The sequence below is a fragment of the Rattus norvegicus genome, chromosome 2, assembly GCF_036323735.1.
Source record: "Rattus norvegicus strain BN/NHsdMcwi chromosome 2, GRCr8, whole genome shotgun sequence".
Taxonomy (NCBI): domain Eukaryota; kingdom Metazoa; phylum Chordata; class Mammalia; order Rodentia; family Muridae; genus Rattus; species Rattus norvegicus.
The window spans coordinates 108756496-108783133 of NC_086020.1; the positions used below are offsets into that span (position 1 = coordinate 108756496).

General features: G+C 34.6%; 1 protein-coding gene across 5 annotated transcripts in view; it reads right to left on the reverse strand.

Annotated features, from left to right (window-relative positions):
- The window catches only part of Naaladl2 (N-acetylated alpha-linked acidic dipeptidase-like 2), a 1352651-nt gene that overhangs the window by 188496 nt on the left and 1137517 nt on the right, over positions 1-26638 (reverse strand). For all 5 annotated transcript variants that reach the window (XM_039103971.2, XM_039103968.2, XM_008760899.4 and 2 more), the window contains one exon: positions 13220-13315. In XM_039103971.2, the coding sequence (XP_038959899.1) occupies positions 13220-13315 (96 nt within the window). The remainder of the gene's footprint in view (positions 1-13219; positions 13316-26638) is intronic.

Consider the following 26638-nt stretch of genomic DNA (forward strand, 5'->3'; position numbering starts at 1 on the left):
AAATGTAAATAAATAAAATAATCAATAGAAAGTAATATTAAATGTTACCTTGAGAATTTCAGTAAGTGAAGATTGTTAAAGAACAAAACAAAACCATTAAAAAACAGCAATATTTTTCTTTTTTGTTTTATCATGCCTTTATTGCTTTTTCAACTTATCTGACATAGAATTACAGTTTTTTCTCTTCAGAAATAAGGTGTTTTTTCTGTAGACTCTCTGTAACACTCTCACTTGCACTTACTGCTTGTTTCCCACTCCTCTTTCACTGCTGAACCCTGTTGTCTGTATAAGAGTGCACTGTGACTTTGTCCTCCAGTTAGCTGATGTCTAATTTGATTTAGTAAGACTTAATCACTGCATATAGATATAATGAGTACTTGATCTTTCCTAGCTCATTCTATCATGTCAAAGAGTTGCCCCATAACTTCATGAAATTCAGGCAATGTACATTTTCAGTATCACCATAAAAGCATTTAAGTTATCTTGTAAATTAAGCAATACAGAATAGAATGGAAATAAATAATAGTGTGTAGAAATCAACTCACTAAACATAAGAAATAGTCATGATTCTTTATTTTAAAAGAAATAAATAGAGCAAGCTGGCAGGAAAGGAAGAAAATAAGGGGAGAATTATATAATTGTATTACAATATGAAAATAAAAAATGCAATATCACAACAAATAATAATGCTCTTAGAAAAATTACTGTAAGCTAAAGCCAGGTTGTGCAGGTGAATCAGGGAGTCAGTAAGTCTAACCATATTGCTAAAGATGCTTACACAGGACATGAAACTTATTACTTAATGTGACTCATATCTGCACATGTATTAAAGCAAACATGACGCTCTGTAGTGTACCTGAAGGAGGGACAGAATGCCTGCTGATGAGTTCCACTGAGAAAGACTCTGGTTAAGAATAGGTCAGATGGGGGTTAGGGATTTAGCTCAGTGGTAGAGTGCTTGCCTAGCAAGCGCAAGGCCCTGGGTTTGGTCCCCTGCTCCGAAAAAAAAAAAAAAGAATTGGTCAGATGGACAAATATTATTCCAGAAACTGTAGTCCTTTAGCTCAGATACATCTATCAAAAAACTCATAATTGGCTACAACATTCCTGCACATTCCACAACTGAAGGCTGTTTGGACTGGTTGCTTCTTGGTGATGAGGATCAAAGGGAAGGTGTCCCACAATGGGCTACAGTACTAGCCACAATCAGAAATAACTACAAACGTGTGTGTATACTTATCATGAAGTTCATCGAAAGATGTTTGGTATGGTGTGTAGGTTTGTATTTTTGTTTGTTTGTTTGTTGTTGTTGTTTGTAGTAATCTTTTCATTATGGGATTTGCAAGCCTTATGACTAAATGAGAAGTGTTGATCCAGAGTTCTTTATCTTAACAAATTGCCTTGTCCTTTGCTGCAGTTAGAATCAGACATTTGTATCAGGAATCAGTCATATTAGTATTCTTTTATCAGCTTGAAGGTTTGGCCGCTTTGAGGGGTGTGTCTTTATGGACTGAATCTCACCTGGGCTGAATTTGAAATGTTTACTCTTATCCTTGGAGGAAGTGGTTCAGGAAATCTTTCTTGATGTTGTACTGACCTCCATTTTGGTTGTCTATTGGATGGTTCTCTCCTCTTTGCTTGTCTGTGAGTCTTTTACTACGGACTATGGGACTTTGAGGACTCATGGGTATGCCTACTGATCTAATGCTGAACAAGTAGAGGCAGGGATTGGAGTCCTTTACAGCCTTATTTTTCATGTATAGGATCCCAACCTTTTCATACGACTATGTAAAGGACAGTCCTTGTGGAAATTAGCTTCTGAAGCCTAGGGCTCTGGGTATATGAGGCTAGAACCCTATCAGTGAGCTACAGCCCCAGTATTTAATCTATATCTTAAAGGCAAACAGTCAGGATGTCAGGCTTATCTTAGTCCTAGTACATCCAGCAGAAAGCCTTGTGCATAAAAATTACTTTACATACCTACACATGCAATGCCATGTCTGCAGAGCTTTTCTGATAGCTGAAATTTCTGTGGATGGGATACTATGATTGTGGTATCTAAGTTTCATGAATATAATTGCTTAGTTTGAAAATGAAATATTTTAAATTCAACTATTAAAAATTATAAGTACTTCTATTTTGGAAAATTTGTTTTTAATATTTAGAAATTCCCAGGCTCCAAACTGAGAGAATAAGAAATCTTATGGTTCCAGTTAAAACTTAGAATACAGAGTCAGGGCTGAGGAGATGACAGCTCAACAGTTAAGTAACTTACTACTATTGCCAAGGACATGAGTTCTGTTTGTAGCACCCGCATTAAACAGCTCATAACTGTATCTCTAGCTCCATGTGTCTGACACCATCTTTTGGCCTCCATAAGTTCCTGTATTCATGCATACACACACACACACACACACACACACACACACACACGCACGCACGCACGCACGCACGCACGCACGCACATGCACATGCACATGCACATGCACACACACAAATTAAAAAATACAACAGATCTTTTAAAAGATGGAAGAATGTTCATACTGTATGATGATAATTTGGAATCAAATAGCTTGATTAAAAAAATGACTGATCCCAGAGACATCATTCACAAGTTGCCCCTTAATTTTCCCATGGTTCCTAGAAGAACTTTAATGACAAGGATCTTGAGTAATTCTTTATAGTCAACAAAGTCGGGATGAAAATGAATCACTGAGTATGATTCCTTTCCATTGTACTGAAAATTCACTAGTGTCTTTAGTCAAAAAGACATCTCCACAATATATAAACTGGCTGATCATCAGAAGTTGCAACTAATGCTTAGCTTAATGTTCATTTACTTTAAAAAAATCATATGATTTCATGTAGTAAGAACAGCTTTTGTGTAATATGTTTTATTCCGTACCAACTGTTCACGTTCACCCTGTATTTGTATGTTGCTAGACCAGCCTTGCTCTTTGTCCTCTCAAATTGTTTACATCTATCCTATCCTTTATACTACCATTTACTTATGTTTATTTTTAATATTAAAATATCAACTAGTGTGTCCATAAGTTCATAATTTCTTTTTTTAATTTTTTCTACTAGTGTTTTAGCCATGTGTATATGTATACATCTTTACATGTGTGTGGGCACATATATGTAGATAGTTGCATAAGAAAACCCAGGTTGATTTTGGAAATTATCTTAGTTATAAACCATTCTCAGTCACCTTATCTATGGAGGCAATGGCTTTCAATCAAACTAATGGCTCAGAAATGGCTAGTCTTGATAAGCCATCTTTCTCTTGGAAGCTTATATCTACCTTCTAAGCCAGGAATTACAGGCAGGTAGACAAACCTACCTGGCATTTGTGAGGTTTTCTAGGGATCAGAATCGCCATCCATGTGTCATGTTTAAATCCATAAATCACCTTTAATTCCTTCGTCTATCATAAAATAGAGCATTAAGTCAATTTAAAAGACTCTTATGGATCTCAGTTTTTCTATGACTTTCTAGAAGCCAGCATTGTTTTTTGCACATGTATGTGTAATAGTGGGGATGTTAATGAATAAGTATATTGACAGATGAATGGCTTTATATGATGGGTGTATGTGGCTACCTATGCCTCTGTAAATCCAGCATTTGCATTTATTTCCAAATTCATTTTTTTGTTTTGAGTCAGAGCCTCTCAACCAAAAACAGAGTTCACCTAAACAGTTAGTCTCATTTGCCAGTCTCTCTGTGTATCTCCTCGCAACATCCTTAGGCAGAAAGTATTCATAGAGCATTGAGTGTATTCTCATATTTACACTAGATGAATTTAACTATTAAACAATCTCTTCCAGCCAAGAAATGAGAATCTGTCTTTTGAAAAATTACCTGAAAAGAGATCATCTCTTGGTTTAAGTGTTCCATCACTGATATAATAAAGTTAAGCATAGCATTACAGAAAAGTCAATGTATTTGACGACACCATTCCATTTAGGGAAATTCAACTTGTGTATATACTATATAGAGGGCAAATATAAAATTGTAACAGATAACAGATTCAGACCTGTATTTAATGAACTGATGGTAATTTATTTACTGTCTGTACTTTATTGAACATGACTGTGTATAGGTATTAAGTAGTATAATAGCAGAAATGAATCCAATATGTATAATTTTGACCATTGAATAAAATATCTTTAAAATACATCACACTTTATATTAGAAGCTAGACATTTTATTACAGGAATCTCTATTAAGTGATGTAATGCTAATATAATTCCAATCAGAAAGGTTCTACAGTTTAATTTTGTAAACACAAGAAAATGAGTTAAATAAACAAAACAAAACACCAAAATATCTATGAAATTTGAGACCACAGTGGCAAGAGAAGTGGGCTTCTAAGAAGTACTACTAGGGGAGGAAAAATGAATCTATCTGTCACTATTAGTACTTACCACATGAGCTTCTGTGTGCACACATGTACACATATGGTCAACTATTACATCACCCACCTATAGGACAATGGGGCCTACTTTCAAGGCACTGAGCTCGTCAAAGTCTATTATTACAGATTTCAAGAGGTTGCACAGGTCATCCTGATATGTAGCATTATATTAGATTTTTTTCTTAATAAGTAGACAGTGCCTGGAGCTGTTAAATCTCTTTATTATATAAGTTTGCTTCAACAGCACATTTTGAAAAGGCATTTGACCTTACTCCCTTGGGTACATCTTTTATGCACTGGTTGCTATGCTCTCTGTCTGCATACTTCTAGGTGACTTTGAAAATGACATTGTCCAAGACTGGTGTAAAAACACATAAATTCCTCCTCAGCGTAAATGAGAAATGTGGAACTCAAAACATAAATTCATTTTCAATTTCTTGATAGGTTTTGAAAATAAAAAACACATGTGTGCACAGTGCATAAAATGAAATTATCACCAAAATGTTTTTGTACTTAATGGAATACTGTGTTTTGAGTTAGATGTAAAAACATTCTGAAACGTATGTGTTGTGTTTCAAAGTTGTAACACTATTTATAGTCATATATATTTATCTTAATGTCATCATATATTTTCCAACTGTACCTTAGTTACTCACATACCAATAATTTTGCTAAAAATGCAGGTTAAATCAGTATTCCCCATTTTGTTTTTATTAAGCTTCATTTTTACTTTTATACAATTATGGGAATGCATATTTACGCACATACATATATACATACATACATAAATACATGCATATATGAATGTGCATGTGCGTGTGCGTGCGTGTGTCTGTGTGAGTGTGTGTGTGGCGTGTGTGTGTGTGTGTGTGTGTGTGTGTGTGTGTGTGTGTGTATGTATTTGTGGGGCCAGAATAAAGGCATTGGATGATCTCAACTAAAAACAGGGTTATAGATGGTTGTGCAATGCATAGTTTGAATGGTAGGAATTAAATCAGGTTCTGCTAAAAGAGCAGCAAAATAGACCACCGAGTCTCATCTCTAGGTCCCAGGACTTAATTTTTATATAACCGAGTAAAATATACACAGTCAGAGAGTAACAGCCTTTTTAGTTTCATATCTTATAATGTAGTAATAATTCTTTTAACACACTGTAGCATTGATCACAATATTTTTAATAAAGTAGTTTAAATGTTGACATATTTTATATAATAATTACCTTTTAGATGATCACATCAAAACAACAAAACCTGGTCATCTCACGCATGCCTTTAGAAATTATGCTTTTACAGTATAATGAAAAACGATAAACTAAACTCCACTTAAAAATATCATAACCACAATGCGCAATGCAATCTCCACTTTCAGTAAAGGAAGACTTTGAGTTTAATTATACATTTGTGAAGAAAAACACCTCTAATACTTCCTTCTCCAAGCATAAAAGGTTGGTTTTAATATACTATCTTCTCCCTTGAGTAGCCCTAAACCACAGCTTTCATTAGAACGTGTGATTTCTGCATTGAAAAATACTTCCCCAGGATATTATCTGTTTTAATGCATGATATGAAGACATAAAGTGCAACTTTCCACAGAGTCAGCTTGCATCATTGCCACCAAGTTCATACAATATGGAAAAGAATATATATATATATATATATATATATATATATATATGTGTGTGTGTGTGTGTGTGTGTGTGTGTGTGTGTGTATGTATGTATACACACACAGATTTAGAATAACTTCAAATGTACACAAGGGAATATAAATATATACATATATACATGGGGGTAAAATATATTTATGGGAGGATAAATATTTCTACATTTGATTTTCTAAAAAGAATACTTTTTGTATTTTATCTAAACAATTTATCACCAACATTAGAGCACTTTGTGAAATGCTAACATTTGATCGTTCGTGTTAGAAATGACAGTTGGTTATTGTGTTAGTTCTAAGACATATAACAGAAAACATTACTAGCTTCAAGACAAAAACATGCCTGAGAGACCTAAAATGAAAAACAAAGCTAAGTAAGTCACACAAGACATCATCAGGTTCTAAACCACAATCCAGAGCCTGATGAGGAAGGCTTGCCAGTTACAACAGTCAAGGCTGGGCTACTCACCTAGACTATCTCCAAAAGGAGAAGAAAGTTAAGATTTAATGTCTTAAAATAAATTTACATTCAAGGATCATGTATATAGAATAATGTCTAAGATAATAATCAATATAGTGAACTATTTTACTCAGAAGTGCAACTGGTAGCCATATGCCCTTAATATCATCTGAAATGATGAAAATTAAAGTTAACCTGAGATTTTTATCATTAGTGAAATCGCCACTAATTTTTTCACATTATTAAAATTAAATTAAAAGCTATGTCTATGAATTAATGTCAAATATTATTTTATTTTCTAAATGCAAATTATGTAAAATTATTAATATTGATTTCTAGGTTTTACCCAAACATTGCCTTACTCTAAAATGTAGTCACACTGAGAAACTTCTTGGAGACATGAACAGTCAGGGGAAAAAAAATCACAATACTTTGCCTACTTTCTTTTTTGTTATGTCACCCAAAATTTTCAACAAATGATCATAGTTAGACATTACTATAGACAAAGTAAAAGAAAAACCAATTTCAAGAACATATTTTCAAGAAATATATCTAAAGACTACCTTTCTATTATAGATGTCCCGAAGAAGTATTAGACATCCTAATATAATATTAAACACTCTTTAATAATATTAGATAATCTGTAATAACATTAGATATCATATAATAATGTTCGATATATTATAATAACATTGGATATCCTGTAATTGTATCTGTCATCCCTTTAATAATACTAGACATTTTGTAATAATATCAGATATTCTGGAATAATTAAGTCACTTGGGATAACAATGTTCCCCATAAAACCCAGAAACTAACAAACCTCCCAGTACTAGGCAAGGTAAACTTTTGAATAGTTAGGGTAGTTAAATGACTCTGAAAATAATATAGATTATCACTGTATCCCTTAGATTTCCTCGCAGGGGTTGAGGGTGAGCCCAACTCCAAAGTCAAGACTAATGACTAGGATCCCCTGAGTTTGATTTCATCTAAGTGCATTTTGGCTGTCCTCTAACCTCCAAAGTACCAGAAAGCACTATGCAGGTTGCTAACGGAGGGAAGCAGTTTTACCCAGCTGCAACATCTATGAACAATGACAATGACAGGATATCCATTAAGGCACAGTGAGTGACAGACAGATGTCAATGGTAACCAACAACTGTCTACTCTGACTTGGGGTCTACTCAACAGGAGGAAAATCATTATCAGTACAAGAAATACCTAGCCAGTTTCCTGGGGCTAGTAATGGCTATTAGAAAAATCATTTATTACCACCACTTTGCTCAACCAGCACAATTCCAAGTAATTACTAGTCTTCATCAAAAGTCTTTCCTTACAGAAAGTACAAACACTCCCAGAAAACCAAAACTGAATAATATTCAGAGCTCAATGATCTGTAGGAGGCTAACCTCAATGAATACGTCTACATTACAACTTTGCTTCTTTTGTTCAGGGAACCTCACATTAGTGGGGATGGAAAGATTTTAAGAGTCGGAATACTAGGAAGTCTGTAGGAAAAGAGTCTCTTGTAGAAATAGTTGTACCAACAAGACCAAAAGAGTACAATAACAAATTAAAGTGGAAATGAAATGAATACACACCACACACACACACACACACACACACACACACACACACACACACACACACACACACAGTCTGTCCACATCTAGACAAAGAGCTACCTAATAACTCATGAGTGCTTGGGAGGAGAATTAGTCTCTTGCAGGGATGTCCCCCTTTATTGGTTGTACTACACAGAGTAGTCAAAACTGAAATAGTATATTAAAGTACTATTCAGAAGGTTGTATTTATATATTTATATATTTGTATACACACACAAGCCTATACACACGCTCAGAATGCATTCATGGACACTTACACTTAGCAATATTAAACAAAGAAAAAGATGCTATGAATTGAGATCAACATAGTGTGGGAATGGGTAGACTTTTAGGGAGGAAAGAAAGGATACAATTATTGAACTCTATGTCACTTAAAATCCAACAGATATTAATAGAGATATTTTTCCTGCATATTCTGTGCAAACAATGAAAAACCAATTATTTGATGTTCAAAAGTAAGGTCACCAGCAGAATTTATTCTGATTGTGTCTTAGTACCATGCAAGGGAATTTTACAAATTGTTGTTTACCAATATCACTTTGCTTAGGACACAATTAATAGAATACCAACTACCTCAACTCTATTCACGTCTCATGTTCAGCAACATGATGGTCATTATTTTGCCCCTCCCTTCCCCTTGATGGTCATTTTTAAAGTAGTTTCTCAGATTTGACACATTTTTTTTCTTTTAGCAACAATATCCTATTGATTTTCACACATTGTCACCAACAGCTAATTTTAAATGACCTTAAAAGAAACTCATGAATACTAAAGATGAAATGGCTTATATTTTTTGAATGCCTCTTCCCCAGTGAATTATTCTCCATATGTCCTGGACTGTCCTCTGCCTTCAGTGCTGTTATGGGGCTGTGTAGAAGCCACTGCAAGCTGGGTCTTCCTCTGTGTTTGTACTACTCTCTGCCAACATCACTATCTCTTTTTTTTTGGCATGTGACATTTAAACGACTTACAGATATATCCCTTTTAACTGACTTATATGTGTTTATTGATTTTGTAATTCAAGTGATTTTTTACCACATGCTTGGTTTACTGTCAACTAGCAGAAATGCCTGGGTAGTTAATAACAATTTGTGAGATAATTGTTTAAGATTTAGAGACACAGTAAGAAAACTCCCGAGTTTAGGAGGAGGAATAAGCTTATTTAAAATATAAATACCTGATGATTTTTAAATGCACTGACTAAAGGATTAAGCAGCTAGGATTTATACTAGGATTTATTCATGCCTTAGTCTTTGAAGGAATTACTTAGGCTTTTATGATAACTAAGAAGCTAAAATGAGATTTGTACAACAACTATAGTAGAGGGTGAGAACAGCCTCTTCACTCTCCATGCAGCATGTGTCCCCCTTCAGCAGCTTCACACAGCAGCACCTGACAGCTGAGGCAATGATGGATTACAACTTTTGGCATCAATACTGAGTCTCATTCATTACATTCTTAGGTCCTGTGCTTTATATGAAAAGAAAAATGTCAAGACTGAAGAGGAGAGAAAAATAAACCTTAGAGGACAACAACACTGAAGACCTGCTTTCAAGGACTCAATTCACTTAACATGTCTGGGGATAGCTGGTTTATTTTGAAAAATTCATTAAATGCAGAAAAGCACCAACCATAAAGAATAAACATTTAGTATGTAGAAAGTTTATGTTGATATAAAACTACATTTGTGGTTCTTAGCAATGTTCTAAAATGTAGAGTTTCTTGCTGGGAGACAGTGATGGATTACATCACAAATATTAACACACCATTTTGTCTTACATCAGTACTGTTTGAAAATCAGCTCTGATTGAAAAGACTTAAATTGTGAACCTTAAAATTGATCTCAGTTACATCCAGTTAATTCTTCAATATTAGCTAATGTTGCATTATTGAGTATTCATGTTAAATCAAAATACTTTAATCCAATACTAATCACTCTTTCCAATTTATATAGCATTTCTTGTACCTCAGTACCATTTTTTTAGTTAGTAAATAACAACATGTACATATTTCTGTTGCTTAAATCAGATAAGTATTATTTTCACAATGTCATACTGCAATATGCAAAACTTCTCAATAATACATTGTGATCAAACCACTTACACCAGATACAATATTGTGACAAACATAATTCTTTGGACACTAAAATTTATCTTCAATTTCCATACATTGGACATATTACCATTATTTGTTTAATTACACTAATATGATTTTTCCATATTTTTAAGCTATAATCATTACTAGGTACACAGAGAGACAATAGAGAAAAAATATTTTTGGCCCTCACAAACAATTTTTATTCAGAATACACAGTTAAACAATCTACTTTAAATACATTAGCTCTTTTAAGTTTTAGTGTTAAAAATAGCATTTTGTTGAAAAAAACACTAACACCATTCTTTTTATCTCTGTTTACTAGAGAAAATGAATATTAGTCTATTACTTTCTATGTTGATAATAAATAAAATTCAATTGCAAAATATTATTTTCTAGTCATACTAGAACAAAATTCATATCTGTATTTCCAAGCTATGTGTTAGAATTTATTGTTTTTGTTGTTGATTATGAGCAGAAAACAATATTAAAGTCATCACATATTATGAAATATTTTCTTTACAAATCTTCATTCCTGCTACTAGTTGTTTATGACTGAACTTCAGAAGTACAATTTCTTAACTTGCTTTACTTTTCAATGTGAATGCAGGGACTCTCAAGTTTTGGAAGGAGAATTAATATTGGGAAAATGTATAATGCGTGAAAACTTACACAGAACTCTAAGATATGCACTTACTTTGTTTATGATTCTTTAAATGCAAGAAATTATATACAATAGTCCTTTAAGGTTATAATGAAATGTATATTTAGCATTCAATACAGTAGAAAACATATATAGGACATAAAAGAAGAAAAGTGTAGAATTCGTGTGATTCTTAGTTATCACATGGAGTGCTGAGCCTCTGTAAATATTCAGCCTGTGTTCATGGCCACTTATTCACTCATCCATTTTTTTTTCCAAAATACTCACAAAAGTTTGGTTCTTAAATGTAGCAAAAATGCCAGCTACTGAGAATCAGTGTGCACTCATCCTCTGAAATGAGGCAAAACATTTTCTGTGTCTGCAAATTTTATCAACTATGCTACTACCCCATTATATGTCTGATGTCAACCCAGTCTCAAGTTGCTCTTTCACAAAAATCCATTAGCTCTCTAGTCAACATAGAAAAAGAAATGAAAATAAAATAGTGATTGCGTCATTTTATAATCTTAACAATTCTTTGTTTAAACATAGCAAACAAATATAGAAAATAGGTCTCCAGAATTTTAAGTGAAGTTTCCTGCATACATTTATATATAGATGCAAATGTATATAAATATCCATTTAAAGTTCTATACCTTTATTTGTATAGTCATTCATTCATATATATATATATAAATGTATACAATATCTAAATATTAGAAATATACTTATTATTTTCTGCATTAGGGAAGGATCTAATGGCAACTTTTCTTTAGTCATATCTGCAAAATAATATGGAAATAAGCGGAAAGTACTAAAAATGAATTCATGCAACTGGAGTTGATTGTAAAGGAAAATGTAATAAATATTATGAGCTTAGATGAATTTTAAGTAGATCATGATTCAAAAAAATCCACTTATTTTAAAAGTTCAAAACCTAAATTTACATAGTTCTTAAATATCAGAGACAGATAGAGACTCCCAGGCTTTCAGTCCTGGGCTTCTTCAGTGATCACACGCTGAGGTTGGTTCCTTTTACCACACTTCCTCTTTCTAAGGAGAGAAATGGCCTGTCACATTTTGCTAAGATTTAAGGATGATTAAATAATTCTAGTAAGTATACATAAATATGGATTATTTTAATGGCACTGAAACATCAATATACACTCCAAAGTCTATCCCGAAGAGGACTGCTTTGACAGGATAGATGAATAATTTGTAAATGTGAAAAACTCATAGGATGGCATTTGCTAAGAGTAACAATAAATTTATTTTCTCCACACTGGAAAATTTAGTTTTTGTAGAATAATAAAATTATGACTAAAAATGCACAGTAGAAACCTGCCATTGAACTGAGAATGGGGTCCCTATTGAAGCAGTTGCAGAAAGGTTAAAGGAGCTGAAGGGGTTTGCAACCCCATATGAACAACAATGCCAACTAACCACAGCTCCCAGAGACTAAACCACCATCCAAAGAGTACACATGGACTAACCCATGGCTCCAGCTGCATGTGTAGCAGATGATAGCCTTGTTGGGCACCAATGGGAGGAGAAGCTCTTGTCCCTGCCAAGGCTGGACCCTCTGTGGAGGGGAATGTCATGTCTTGGAGGCGGGAAGAGAGGGTGGTTTGGGAGGGTGAACACCCTTATAGAAGAACGGGGAGTGAGGATGGGATTGGAGTTTTAAGGATGAGAAACTGGAAAAGGGGATAACATTTGAGATGATGGGGAAAAAAAATCCAATAAAAAAAAAGGAAACGTGCCATATTACGAATTCAGTTCTTTGTCCAATAAAGCAAGTTCTTCTTACACTGGAACTGAAATATATATTAAATAGGGTGAGTATGGTGGCTCCGTGGGTAAAGGTGTCTATTGCCAAGACTGGCAACCTCAGTTTCATACTCCGGAACCACATGGGAGAAGGCAAGTAACAACTGACTTCAGAAAGCTACAATTTGCACTCCATCATCACATGACACATGTGCATATGCACACAAATTGAATAATTAAAAGTGAATGAAATATATGTATTAAAGAAAACTTTGGACAGATAAGTTAGACAATCTTTTTTGACGACCATTTAAAGTACCTGTCCATTTCAAATAAAAAAACAACTTGATTTTAGGTTAAGCGTTAACGATTGATTTGTTATAAAATTTTATTTTATCTCATTTCCAAACATTTTGCTATCATTTATACTACTTATAAAAGCATTGTCTTGTCTTTCTCCTATGTAAGACAAATAAACAACAGTAGCATAAAAAACAAACAAACAAAAATAATGTTCGCATTCTATTTGTGAGTTAACAAAGGCATCCCTACCTTAGTAATGACTTCATGAAGGTTGAAAGATGGATCCAGTTCTTCAATTTTTGTTGCATGTTTAGGAAAAATGGCCTCAGAGAGAAAACTTGGACCCTGTGACAGACAAAAGAGAAAATCATCATTGATTTTGTTTTTCATATTTTAGTTGGATTTTACTTTTAAAAAATATAAATTGTTTTAAGATTACTGCTGAATGTGAGCTTCATCTGAATGATCTAATTATCCACCTCAGAATATTTATAAATTGAAGTGAGTAGTTATTCTATTACTTTTAGTATGCTATATGATCATAAAAAGATACTGTTTCACCAAAAGGATAACTTTTTATATTCTGTCCTATTTACTCTAATAATTTATATTTAGAAACTTAAAAGAAAAGTTTAGGCTACAAAATCTCTATTGTAATATCTTTTTTATATCATTGTACATTGCTTGTTTATGGCTAGATGATAACAATATTTTTTGATAAACATACCTAAAAATCATAGGGAAAATGGGCATCACATGGTATCTTATATTTAATGATGGCATCATCAAAACAATAAGATACAGGTAAAAATGACACATAGCTTTATGGAATGCCTAAAAAGTGACTCAACATAGTATCAAAATCTTAGTGTCCAATCCCAATTTTCTATACATCTTTACTTGAAAATGTTCATTGCAATGATCTGGTTTGAGATTTCTGCTACACTATCCATATTGGATTCTCACAAGGACTTCTCTCAGATATCCTGTTGTTATCCTGGGTCATGGATATTCTGAAACTTTAAATCTGCAGGACTGGCCCCTTCACGTCCTTCAGTAGTTCATAGATGTAGTAGTCGTTGGGATGGGCCAACTCATAGTCCTGGATCTGCTGGGTCTGGGTAGTATCTGGGTTGGTCTGCATGGCAGCTCTCCTGCACCCTGACCACCAGAGTGAGCTCTCCCGCACTCTCCCAGCCAGGCTACTGAATGCTTCAGTCATCAAGAGACAGAGCCAGCCCTTCTGATTTCCTGATCCCAGGACTAGCTCTCCCATCTGCTGGAGTTGAGGAGAAGGGGAAGATACTGGATATTTTAAAGGAAGTGAACTTTTACTGCCTTTAATGTGTTTGAATGTGCAAAGACTGTAAGGCCTTAAGCTATTTATATTTTTAATGTGAGATGTTGAAGATGAATAGGAAGGAAAGTTTTGTGGCTTAATGGTAATGTGATTATGTGTCAAGCCGATAATGGTTAATTGTGTTGGACAGATTTATGGCAGTTTGACCCAAGCATCATCTGAAATGAGAAAACCACAATTTAAAAGGAAAGAAAAGGAAAGAAAATCCTCCAAGGGATATAGTTGAAAAGCATTTTCTTGATTAATGAATGATTGAGGAATGGCCTAGTCCATTGTGTGTGGTGCCATCTTGAGCTGGGGAATCTATGTTCTATTAGAAAGCAGGCCGAGTAAAACATGTAGAGCAACAGTAAGGAGTGTATCTCCATGGCGCCTGAATCAGAGGCAGCTTCAGGTTTCTGCCCTGCCTGAGTTTCTGCCATCACTGTTTTGCTATATGAAACTGAGTAAAATAAACTCTTTCTTTCCCAAGTTGCCATTGGTTATGAAGTTTCATCACAGCAGTACTAACTCGAAGACTTTAATATTATAGGAAACAGAAAAATTTTGACATAATCTATATAAGTATGTAGGTAGATAGAAGACGATAGATAGATAAATATTACTTAATAAAGAGATAGACTGAGAATCATCCTTAAAAATCATTTAATATAGTAAAGTCAACAATGGCTGTAGGAAAGTAATGATCTGAATTTGCTATTTTTATTATACTATGTATTGGTGATAATCAATATCAGAGCAGAATTTGTATAATGTAGTAATGCTTAAGATTATGCTATCAGAATGTTTTGCAGATACTCAGATGAAGACTGGAAAAGACATGTATTAACTAAGTGGTATTCGTACCTACCCATACTAGTCTCAGCCCTCATTTCATCTGGTCTACCAACTGAAAACAAATGTGTTAAAAGCTCTATCAGATCCCAATCAATACAAAGTATCATAAAACTTTGCACAAATTATATAAGACCCAATATTTTGTAGCTATTTCCTCTGAATTGAAGCAGTGTTCTCAAAGGAGGAGGGGGAGGAATGAGATTCAAGGAACACAATAAGGTGCAATGTTGTGATGTGCAGGGCTTTGCAATTGATCTGACTGGGGCAACAGGCAATGAAGAAATGACAGACATATAGAGAAAGCTGGGGTCATGTGGTTTATCTACTCTCATAAGAGCCATCAACACTATCTTGGAAACTAGAATGTTTATTATATATAGAATAGAGATTACTCTAAACTTAAATTAGTGCAGGTATGATGATTCTTTTGCTGTATTCATTGTGATTTAACAATTATTTTCCTTATTCTCTCCATTTTCTGTGCCCTTGTCAACTTTCCTAGTCCCTTTTATTTGCCCAAATAGTCCCCTTTGTGCTTTCATGTCTTTCTCTCTCTCCAAAATATAATCCGAAAATACTTTGTCTATTTCTCTCATTATCTTTTTCTACTCTTTTTTTCTTGCTTCTTCTTTCTTCTCTGCTGCTTTCTTTTCCATTCAAATCCCTATCCAATTACACACACACACACACACACACACACACACACACACACACGCACGCACTCACTCACACACACACATCTTCATATTATTCACAAGCATATGTTTTACTTTTCTTTTTTTCTCTTAATCCTTACTCTTATTAAAGTATACTTGTTTGTACAAACTAATAATTATAAACATTTTAAAAATTTATTATGTGTCATGAAGGGACACACATGCATGCCACAGTAGACATGTAGAAGTCGGGTGACAACTAGAGAGAAATGAGTCTATCTTACTGCTTCAAAGGTTCCAGGGATTAAACTCAGATCTTCAGGCTTCGTAGTACACAGTTTCATCATCTGAGCTCTCCTCATTTACATAATTGCTTTTGTTGTTGTTTTCCTTTTTCTTTTTGTCTATCTATCTGTAGACCTAGCTATCCATCTGTCCATTTACATAACAGTTCAATGAGACAGAATATTGCTGTGGAGCCCCTATTGTCCCGGAACTCAGTGTGTAGATGAGTCAGGCCTTAAACTTACAGAGCTATACCTGCCTCTGCCTCTAGAGAGCCAGACTGAAGGTGGTCACTACCACACCTACTTAATTTACTTAATTTTAAATGATTATTTAACATATAGTGTTTATCATGGATATTCCTTAAGTTTAGGACAAAATCTTTATCAATACAGCATTTAACAGAATTTGAGGACATGAAAGACTCTTTACTACCAAAGATGAAGATAGCATCATGTTTTCTATGCATGTGAATATAACAGTTATATTATAAATAAAAATCATGTTGTATAAACAAGTATCTTCAGAAAAGACTGAAAGAGAAACAGTTTGTAAAAATTTCAATGATGCTTACAGTCACTATAGGTGATGTTTGCTTAATAATATTTCATTGCTGAAGGTAAAGAAAGGGAAGTAAATTACCAATCATTTGGAATATGTTGCTTATAATAACTGTTTTATACAATAATCATTGTGAAAGTTAAAGCTTTTAAAACATTATTATATGGAACCTGGAAATCCTATCAGGAAGGTTTCAAATATGAATAGTATCCTTCCCAGGTGAGTTTGTTTGTTGTCAGTTCAGTTTGGCAGAATGAAAGCAAATTATATTTAGTTCTGTCATTTGCTTGTCATTCATAAATTTTCCTTATCTACAAAATCCTTGTGAAATATTAAATTGTGTATGTGTGTTTTATCTGTCTATATGTTTTATGTATATGTATCTATATTTGTTTTGTTCCAGCATATCATCATGTAGATTGTCCTGACTTTATTTTCAATGACAACACTTCAATACTCTAAAAATATTAATATTTATCTAACTCTCTATATATTCTAATTTAACTCATCATCTGTTTTATGGAACTATCTGGAAATTGAGGCAAATCTTACAAATCCTACCCATGGCTATAGTTCAGTTACTTTTCGCTTTTACTCCATGATGAACATATGGGAAAGCCTAAGCATGTACACCATCACAGAGCCAAGTCATACCTGTCATTAGTCTCTTGTTTCTAAACCATTCTTTTGTGCTGAAAAAACTCATTCATATTATCTCGTATTGTTTATTTCTGCTATAACAACATGTTCACCAAATCTTGACTCTAACCTTCCTTAAGGTTTTATTTATGCAATTTTTCACTTCATCTTCAACTATTCTTTCTCCCTTTTATTCTGGTGTATTCATAGAGTAGATTTTCCTCTATTTCCCACCAATTTATTATACAGTTCCTGTAATGTCTTCCCCTACTCTGTGATATTTTTACATCATGTTTGTCATTAAAGTAGCTAAAACTACTCAGTGATCTTTGTGTAACTCATTCAATGTGTCAGGCTAAGTATGATCATCCACAATTGTAAGTGCAAACATGATCAACTTTTCTTCATCAGGAAATTATATCAACATTTAACAAAGAAATGGCATACAAAAACATCTTTTAAGGAAGAAATAGATATTAAAATGAAGATATATTCGAATATCATCACTTATAAAAACTCACTTTTCTTTCTCACTTTTCTGTAACGTGGTAGGCACAATGTTGAACTATAAGGACAGCTATGATCTTTCACATTCTAGCACTACCACTCCATGCTTATAGTCTCATATCCATCTCAGCAAGTTTATCCTGTTTCTGTGTCTGTGAGGTAAGAGCTATCTCTTCCTAATCTTTATAGATGAGCCACACTATACAGATAGAATCACACTATAAATATTTGGTATAATTGTATACAAACTGCAATGTATCGGGCTTCATAGGCAAAACTTCTAACACCATTCTGCTTCCCCACTGCAAAGGTTCTGTGTATTGCTCAAGGATAACTACTCCAGATTCTGTTTGAATCTCTTCTCAGCCTCGGTCTACTCTCCACAAGTAATCGAAGAGCTACAAACATTTTCAAGGCTGTAATCAAAGACTCCCTCCTTGAAAGAAAGAAAATCAAAACCAAAAGTACCGCACACACTTCCTTCATTGTAATATTCTCTCTGCAATCAAGATGATACACATCAATACTTAAATTTAATATATGAAATTAAAACACTTGTAGCCTTTGAATGGCACTGACATTCATTTTGTTCTGGACAGATGGAAGAGGTAATTAAAGCCATAATTTTTGAAACATAATGTTCTCATTGCTACTCAATATAAAATAGAACAGAGATAATGTAGAATTTAAATAAAAGAGTAACCATCCAAGGGTCAAATGTGGAACAATATTGGCACATTATTTCCCGAATACACTCATTTTTTTATATTTTAATTATTTCCAAGTTCTAGGAAGTTCTATACATAGTACTGGCATAATTGAAAATACTCAGGCTACCTCTATAAGCCCACTCCAATTGATTTAGTGTTCTAATTTTAGTCCTAGGAAAGACATTAAAAAATTTAATTCAACTTAAATACATGAAATAAAGAATAGGCTATTAAAATGACTACCTGTTCTCACAGAGTCACAAAACACAGTCCTAGAGATCTGCTGTGTGTCACATGGGTTTGTGCACCTAATAAATATTTTAGAAATTTTGAGTTATTTTTTGAGGTCAGAGATAAAATGTGTATGCGTGTGCTTGTGTGTATGTGTGTGTATGTTTGTATGTTTATGTGCATGTATACATGTACACACAAAGAGAAGACTAAAGTGAGGTGTAAATACTGCTATTTAGTAAACTAAGAATCATAAACACGGTCTCTGAATCTACCATGTATGATTGTACAGGAGCTACGGACTTCTGTACTTCTGCACGGTCAGGATGTCCTTGGTAAATTTTACTGTAACTCAGATTAAAGCATAATCCTGGGAAGTTTGTGATGAATGGATAATAGCAAAAGAAATCTAAGGAAATTTATATTATTGCTGAGAGAATGTAATCATATTCCAAAGTGCCTTAAGGTCTGAACCCTGGAATCTAACATAGCAGTGCACTACTAACAGCAAACAGGATTAGTAACATATATTCCAAAAAAGAGTCATAAACCATTCCATGACTTCCTTTTCCCTAAGAAGAATAATGTTTATATAAATCTTAAAATTTGGATAATTCCAGTTAAACCAGGTGAGTTTTGTGTCAGGTATTATTGATAAAATACTTCGATCAGATAATCTTCTTTATATTTTAGAGACTTACAAACATATCTCTCTTACATCTATAACATCCCTTAATCTTTCCGTCATGACTTTCATCCCTTAATCATGGATAGATGTGGTAGAATTAGAGAAAAATGGAAGAAGCTGAGGAGGAGGGCAACCGTGTAGGAGGACTAATAGTCTTAATTAATCTGGACCCCGAGATCTCTCAGATACTGGACCTCCAATCAGGCAGTATACGCCAGGTGATATGAGGCCCCCAACACCGACACAGGAAAGAACTGCCTGGTCTTGGTTTAGTCAGAGAAGATGCACTTAACCCTCAAGAGACTGGAGACTACAGGGAGTGGGGAGATCTGGTAGGGTGTGGGGTATGGGATATGGAACAGTGAGAGGGTGGACTGGGATGGGGAAAAAATTCTCGAGTGTAAAAAAAAGATTAAATAGAATTTTAAGAAAAGAATAAAAAGGAAGTATTCTTAGGCAATTTCATGATTTCAAAACAATAAAAATAAGCTAAAAATCATTACAGAATCTTTTCTACTGGAGCAATACCTGCATGGCCAAATCTCAAAGTAATACAGATTTTCTTTCTTTCTTTTTTTTTTTTTTTTTTTTTGGCTATTTTAACTTTTCTGTTACTTTAAATTTTTATTAGATGTATTTCTTTACTTACATTTCAAATTAGTAGAAGGCTCAACAGAATTTTGAATAAATGTGCTAGGTACTACTTAGAAGGCAATCTCATCATCTCACTTAATTCATGGCTCTTAACATTTAAACCATGGTATCATTTAAACATAATCAAAAAGGGCCAGCCAGATAAGTCAGTAGGTGAGGGGCTTTACAACAATCCTCCTGACCTGAATTTAATCACTTGGATCATTGTGGTAAGATAAGAGAACCAACTAGTACAGGTGACATTCATGTATATACAAAGTACACATTTGTGTGTGTGCGTGTGTGCACGCACGCACACACATATACACACACATAGAATAAATAAATGTAGTTTAAAAATAAATTTCACATACATTTATTTTTATAGATCTTAGCATAGATATTTATGTAAGTGAATTATAGAGGTGAATGATCTGATCTTCTAAAGCCCTTGATAAATTCAGTAGTAAAAAAAGGCATCTTTTTTCCACTGTATGGTTTTAGCTCCTTTGTTAAAGATCAAGCGACAATAGGCATGTGGGATCATTTCTTTGTCTTCAATTATATTCAGTTGATCTATCTGCCTGTCTGCCTGTCTCTGTACCAATATCATATACAGTTTTGTTTTTTGTTTTTTGTTTTTGTTTTTTTTTAATCACTACTGCTCTGTAATACAGCTTGAGGTCAGGGGTGGTGATTTCCCCAGAAGCTCTTTTATTGTTGACAATAGTTTTCCCTACCCTGGGTTTTTCGTTATTCCAAATGAATTTGCAAATTGCTCTTTCTAACACTATGAAAATTGAGTTGGACTTTTGTTGGGGATCGCATTGAATCTGTAGATTGCTTTTGGCAAAATGGCCATTTTTACTATATTAATCTTGTCAATCCATGAACTTGGGAGATCTTTCCATCTTCTGAGATCTTCAATTTCTTTCTTCAGAGACTTGAAGTTCTTATTTATGTCCTTCTTAAAGTCCTCTATCATCATCATGAGATGTAATTTTTAAATTCAAATCTTGCTTTTCCCATGTGTTTGGATATCCAGTATTTGTTTTGGTGGTAGAACTGGGCTCTCATGATGCCAAGCAGTCTTGGTTTCTATTGCTTAGGTTCCTTATGCTTGCCTCTTGCCATCTGGTTGTCTCTGATGTTAGTTGGTCTTGCTGTCTTCAATAGTGACTTGACACTCCTGTAAGCCTGTGTGTCAGCACTCAAGAATACTAGCTTTCTCCCAATGGGATCTGGGGTACAGAGAGCGGTGGGACCCGGTTAGCTTTGGGGGCAGGCAGAAAGTGGAAGAATCCTGTCCCAAATTGCTCCTGGGTTTGTGTGTCCGGAGGGTTCCAGGCAGGTCCTTCAGAGCAGAAGTGGGGATCTAACCTCTGCTCTCTGGTGTGCCAGTGCAACTTGGACTGACTTTTAGCTCAGAGTGCAGGCAGAGACTAGAAGGATCCTGTCCCTGACTCCTCTTAGGTTCCTCTGTCCAGAGGGTTCTAGGCAGGTTCCTCTTGGACCAAGAATGTGAACAGAAGTAGTGGTTTCCCCTGAGCCCTCAGGATTGTCTGCACCTCTGAGAGTACAGCTGTCTTCTCCAGGGGATTTGGGTACAAAGAGCCGTGGGACTGGGTCAGCTCTGAGTGCAGGCAGAAACCAGAAATTAAGTTTAAAGTTTAACCTCAAAGAATATAATTATTTTTTACGCAAGTTTTGAAATAATTTCTCGTGTTACTATAAAAGCTTTGTAAAGGGCTAAGAGGAAGGCTGCTCTTCCAGGAGACTCAGGTTCAGTTGCCAATAGCCTAGTTTAGAAGGTTTCAAAAACTAGGTCCAGGGGATATTGTGTTCTCTTCCTGCCTTGAAAGGAGCCAGCATGCATGTGGTACACATACATACATGCAGGCAAAACACTCACAAAATAGATAAATCTTTTTTTTTAAGAAAAGCTTTCTGAGTAAAATTTTAGTATGGGAATTGAAATATTGGTTTTTAAATCTACAAGCTTATTGCCAAATTGATCAAAATAAAACTTATATCAACTTATAAAATAAATAAATGCAACTACATCTCTTCAACAATACAAAGAAATTTTAAAAAGAAGAAGGAAAATTGGTTTCTACAAGTGCTCTTGGCCAGTGATAGTTGATAAACACAAAATGAGCTCAATGTATTTTTCTATACTTTTTGTTCCATATTGCTTTGTTCAGGCATTTTTGCTTTGATCTTTTGCTCATATATTCTCAATAAACTATAGTTTCCAAGTTTGTTTTTCTTTTTTATGTGTTCATTTGTGTGTGTGTGTGTGTGTGTGTGTGTGTGTGTGTGTGTGTTTGTGTGTGTATTCCTCTTTTTTGTTCTGGTTTATATTTTATTTATTTGTCTGTTTACCTATTTGATTTTTCTAGAGAGAAAGATAAAGAAGACATGAAATCAATTGCGGAGGTTGAAAGTTGAAAAGCAACTGGACAGACTTAGGAGAGCAAAAACCAGGAACAGAATATATTGTAAGAAAATATTTTCAATTAATGAACCTATTTTAAAAGACTACAAAATGCATTCTCTATAACAGAATATAAATTCTAATACATTAACATATACACTTCTGAAATTCCTTGCAAGTAAATCTATTTTCACTTTATGTGTAGAGAACTCTATTTAACATACTTTAAAACCTCTCCCATTATATATGTTATTTTATTTATTTGCATTTCAAGTGTTATCCTTCTTCCCAGTTTTCCCTCTGCAAGCCCCCTATCTCTTCCTCCCTTCTCCTTGCCTACTGGCCCACACACTCCAGTCTCAGTGGCCTAGCATTCCCCTACCAAGGGTCATCAAGTCTCCACAGGACCAAGGCGCCCCCTCCCAGTGATGCCAGAAGAGGCAGTCCTCTACTACATACCCAGCTGGAGCCATGGATACCCCTTGTATACTCTTTGGTTTGTGGTTTAGTCCCTGGAAGCACTGGGAGTTCTGGTTGGTTGAAATTGCTGTTCTTCTATGAGGTTGCAAAATCCTTCAACTCCTACAGTCCTTGCCCTAAGTTCTCTAATGTAGTCCTGCACTGAGTCCAATGTTTGCCTGTGTACATTTGCATATGTATTGGTCTGACTCTGGCAGAGTCTCTCAGGGAACAGCTATACTGGATTCCTGGATACTTCTTGGCATCAGCAATAGTGTCTGAGTTTGGTGTCAGCACATAAGATGGATCTGTAGGTGGGGCAGTCTCTGGATGGTCTTTCCTTCAGTTTCTACTCCACTCTTTGCAACTGCATTTCCTTTTGACAGGCATAATTCTAGATTAATATTTTTGAGGTGGGTCAGTGGCCCATCCCTCAACCGGGAGCTGTGCCTATCCACATGATATGGTCTCTACAGGTTCTATGTCCCCTTTATTAATTATTTTGGCTAAAATCTTCCCTGTTGGGTCCTAGGAACCCCTTGGATCCCTGGTATCTGGGACTTTCTAGTGGCTAACCCTAGTTCACCCTTCCCCACTGCTACATACCTCTTTTCAAATTCCTCACCCCCTGTACTTTTCCCCAATCTTCTCATATATATGATTTGGCCCTCTCTTTTCCTCACTTCTCCCTCCCAGTTCCCTCTTCCTGTCTACTTCCTAAAGATTATTCTCTTCCCCTTACTGAATAGTACTACAGCATCTACAGTTTGGTGTAATCTTTCTTCTTGAATTTCACATGGTCTGTCAGCTGTATCGTGGGTATTCTGAGCTTATTTTTGGCTAAAATACATTTATCAGTCAGTACATACCATGTGTAGTCCTTTGTGACTGGATTACCTCACTCAAGATATTTTCAAGTTCCATCCATTTGCCTGCAAATTTCAGGAAATCATTGTTTTTAATAGCTTATTAGTACTCCATAGTATAAATGTACCATATTTTCTGTATCCATTCCTCTATTGTGGGACAACTGAGTTGTTTCCAGCTGCTGGCTATTACATAGAAGGCTGTGAACATAGTGGATTATATATCTTTGTTATATGTTGGAGCATCTTTTGAGTATATAGCCAGGAGTGATATAGCTGGGTCTTTGGGTAAAACTATTTCTAATTTTCTGAAGAATTGCCAGACTGATTTCCAGAGTGATTGTACAAGCTTGTAGTCCCACCAACAGTGGAGGGGTGGTCCTCTTTCTCCACATCCTTGCCGTCATCTGTTGTCACCTGAGTTTTTGAACATAGCCATTCTGACTGGTGTGAGATGGAAACTTAACATTGTTTTGATTTGCACTTCCCTAATTTCTCTTTAGATCATACAAATATTCACCTTTTAAAATCTTGTCTTGTATTTCCATAAGTTTGAAAATTAACCGTTAATCTGAAACTTTAAACTCATGTCAAAAGTACTCCATATTCTATCAAAAGAAAATGTATATACCCAGAGCTAATATACTGTGGTTCCTTCCAGAAACTACCTACTTAGAGAACTTAAATACTAATCTGTTGTCAAATCTCTCTCTCTCTCTCTCTCTCTCTCTCTCTCTCTCTCTCTCTCTCTCCTCTCTTTGGGAAGAAACATGACTATAAAACTATATAGCAACCAGAGGTCAGGTGAGCTTCATCATTGTATATGATAGCAGTACAATACAGAGGTTAAATCTGCAGCTGATTATCAACGTCAGGAACATCTTTAATCATAACTGACTCAAGACCTTTGGTGAGTGGCACAGACTCACACATGCCATGGCAATATTGAATGTCTTGTGCCAATGAGATATTAGACTTATGACAAATAACTTGCAAGACAGGGATAAAAGGGCCAGCATTCTCAGATCTCATAGGGGAAAGATGTGTTTTAGATAATGAGGATACCAAATTTTGACATGGTCTTTTGTACAATCTGGTCTCTGGAAAGGCCTCAAGTTAATTTAACAACTTTTTCAAAGGTCAGAGTCTGTTAGCCTCCTGAAAAGCTTTCTGCTCAACAGTCACTCAGTACTTTCCTCAAGGATTTACTTAATCAACTGTAGAAAAATTGAGGGATTTGAAGGTCTTAAAGTTAAGGGCAAAAGACTCTCAACGTGAGCCTGAGAAGAAACAAAAGTATTATTCCAACCTAAGAAGGAATTTTCCCCTTTCAAATCCTTTATCAAAAAAATGAAAAGATATTATATTGATGGAATTGACCTCCTGTTCCACAATCTGGGTAAAAATTATTGAAGGACATTAAGCTTGGAGCAGAAGACTGTCTGAGCATCGCTGTTTAGCATATAATTCTGAAATTATCTACCTTTTTAAAAAATCAAATACTAAGCCCAACTGAGGCAGTAATTGTGGCAAAATCAGAGAGAAAAATTATGGAAATGGTTCATTCAATCCTCTATACATATTCATTCCCCTTACGGTATAGCATACCTATTTAGCATATGAACAACTTCACATTGATTCTGTAAGAAATCCCTAGGAAATAGTATTTGTCTCATCTACCACTTACTAAAGGTAAATGAAATTTTCCATTTTTTTTAATGTAAGACAGGTACTGGAGGTAGATTCAATTTCAAGGACCAGGAATGATTTCTATTTCTGGAGAACTTTATAATTGGGGCAATGGTTTCATTTAGCTAAATTCATATATTTCAATCATTCTTTTCATTTATTTCCTTGAGACCCAATAAAGACGCCAAATTAATTCTGAAATAATTTACAACAACAAAAAATTGCACTTACTTAAATAACTAGGTATTAAAATAAAGTTCTTGTTTTTTCATAGTAGAGAGAATATGTGGAGAATATGTGTGACAATATTTACCATTAAAGATCGTAAGTCAGCAATGTAGAATAGAATATTTGTCTAATGAATTAAAATGCAAAGAATATGTATTCTGCACTATATGTATTTAGTTGATTTCTGATATTACTGAATCCTTAATTTCCATTTAAGAGTAATTATTTATCTCAAATTTTCTCCAGTCCTGGTGAAAATAAAAAAGACATCACTGCTTTTCAAACAATGGGTCATTTCTGATTAAACTTCAATTAAACATCGAACTTTTAGTCTTAAAGCAAATTACCTCCTTTTTCTTTTTAATTTGGATCCAATTTCCTGTTGCCCTCAGGTCTCTCATTGCTAATTAATAGATTTATGAATCAATAAAAGGGATATTTAAAGTTTGAAAAAAATGAAGGAAAAAAAGTTAAGGGCATTTACCATTTTATTTGTGACCACCATTTTAAGAATGGATTAATTGTTTTTCAGTGTGTGTGTGTGTGTGTGTGTGTGTGTGTGTGTGTGTGTGTGTGTGTATTTTATTTTAGAACATTTCACATTCATCAGCTCTTTTCAAGGGTATTCAGATTTAATTTCATCATTTGTTTTTGGAAGGATTCTAAATTAAAGCTCTTTAAAACATTATACAATGGCTGATCAGTTGTACTGCTCTTTACAGAATGGCCAACTCTAAAAGATTACTTCTACCAACTTTCAATATACTTCATTGTACAGTACGGTTAATAAGAATTTTGGCCTCAGTTTAAAATCTGACTCTACTATGTACCAGGAGCCACCAAACATGTTAGTTCACAATTTCTCATGGAAATATTGCAGTT